The sequence below is a fragment of the Cherax quadricarinatus genome, unplaced genomic scaffold (genome assembly GCF_038502225.1).
Source record: "Cherax quadricarinatus isolate ZL_2023a unplaced genomic scaffold, ASM3850222v1 Contig6151, whole genome shotgun sequence".
Taxonomy (NCBI): Eukaryota; Metazoa; Arthropoda; class Malacostraca; order Decapoda; family Parastacidae; genus Cherax; species Cherax quadricarinatus.
In genome coordinates, this window is record NW_027201177.1 from 5,001 (window position 1) to 6,605 (window position 1,605).

General features: G+C 39.4%; 1 protein-coding gene across 1 annotated transcript in view; it reads left to right on the forward strand.

Moving 5' to 3' along the window:
- Positions 1 to 1,398, forward strand: part of LOC138852270 (uncharacterized) — a gene marked incomplete at its 5' end in the record, with an annotated part of 2,808 nt that extends 1,410 nt beyond the window's left edge. Inside the window, one exon of the mRNA XM_070082027.1 lies at positions 586 to 1,398. Coding sequence (XP_069938128.1) covers positions 586 to 592 — 7 coding nt within the window. The remainder of the gene's footprint in view (positions 1 to 585) is intronic.
- Between the last annotated feature and the right edge of the window lie 207 nt (positions 1,399 to 1,605).

Sequence of the window (1,605 nt, forward strand, 5' to 3'; positions counted from 1 at the left end):
GAGGTTCACTGACGCTGGTGAGGGGCTCTTGATCTAGGGAATTGGATCTGTGCTCCGGTTCTCTGAATTGAGCCTGAATACCTTCCATTCCCCCCCTATATGCGCTGTATAAGCCTACGGGTTTATTGCTCCCCAATATGAATTCACGTAAAATGAATCACGAGGCCTGGTCTCAGACCGGGCCGCGGGGGCGTAGACCCCTCGAAACCCTCTCCAGGTAAGATTACTTCTATTATACTGTGCTATACAAGTCTAGTTAGTGTAAGGGGGGAGGGGGGCAGAACTAGCAGGCTATATTTAGTTAATATACTTTCTTTGCTAGTCTGCTCTAAAGGCTTAGAAACTGTATTTAATGAAGTCATAGCCTAATAGTTAGCTACATAACTGAAATCTCTTGTATTGATTTTTGTGGAGTTTGAAACCAAAGGACGCTGTTAATACTTATAAATTTTTATTCTAAGATAAAGAAATATTTCGTAATTCACTTTTAAGTTTCTCTGTGGCAAACAGCTGGACACATCTTTAATTTTGTTTTGTCAATTTACCAGTTTAACCTTGTTAATTAAATTTTTTTTCAATGTGCAGGTGGTGAAGGCAGGCACAAGGACCTTGAAGTTGGAAAGCAGAACCATCACCACCGCTCACTTCATGTGTGAGGGATGGATGGGGGGGGGGGTGAAGGTGCGACAAGTTAAGTGATTAGCAGTAGTCCCTAACGACTAAACTACCACCACACCGCTAATGCCACCCCCTTTGACACTACACCCGCTCATTTCTCTTGATTAGAGTCCCGGTAAGTCTCGATTTATTGTTGAACATGTAAAGATGTCTGGATTAGTAACAAGGAGATTAATAGGATAAGCCGAACTCTGGTTTAGTGCCACTTGTCATAACATTGTTGTGCCATGCAAGTGCGGAAAATTCGAAATAGGCAAACAAATGGCGTAAGCAGATTAGTCTTGTTTGAAATGTCCAAAGAGAATAGATAGCCTGGTTCCAGTTTAAAATTTATACTATAATGTATAAGTTTATTTTCTAAGTAGTCTGCTGGGCAGAAATCGGGCACCACAGACGTAGTAAACAGGATAAAATCTGTTTTCATGAATATAGGTACCTTGTAACGATGGTGATTTGTTGACAAAATTAATTGCTGGTACTTTGTGTATGTATCTATGCAAAAACACTTGTGTACAGACATAAATTACTTGTATTTTACCTCAAATCGTGAAATGATTGAAAATAATTTTAAAAGATGACACATTTTGTAAGGAATCGTCTTTCTATCAGTAAGTCGTACACGAGCAGTTACATCAAATTAAACATATCTTTTTTTATTTTATTTAAAAACAGCAATGTACAGATACATAATCAGATGCATATGGCAATATGTAACAATGAAACTTGATGAAACTCTCCGGACTTAATAGCCCAGTTTGAGTATCTAGCTCTTATGCCACACTATATACTAATAATATGACCGGTCTCCTTGCAAAACAGGCTTACTTGACAATGGATTACCAACAGCTCTGCTGAAATGATAAAACCAAGCACTGGTCCCTGTATGTCCCCCCCCTCCCAGTCCGAGTCATCAACCACACCGAGAAA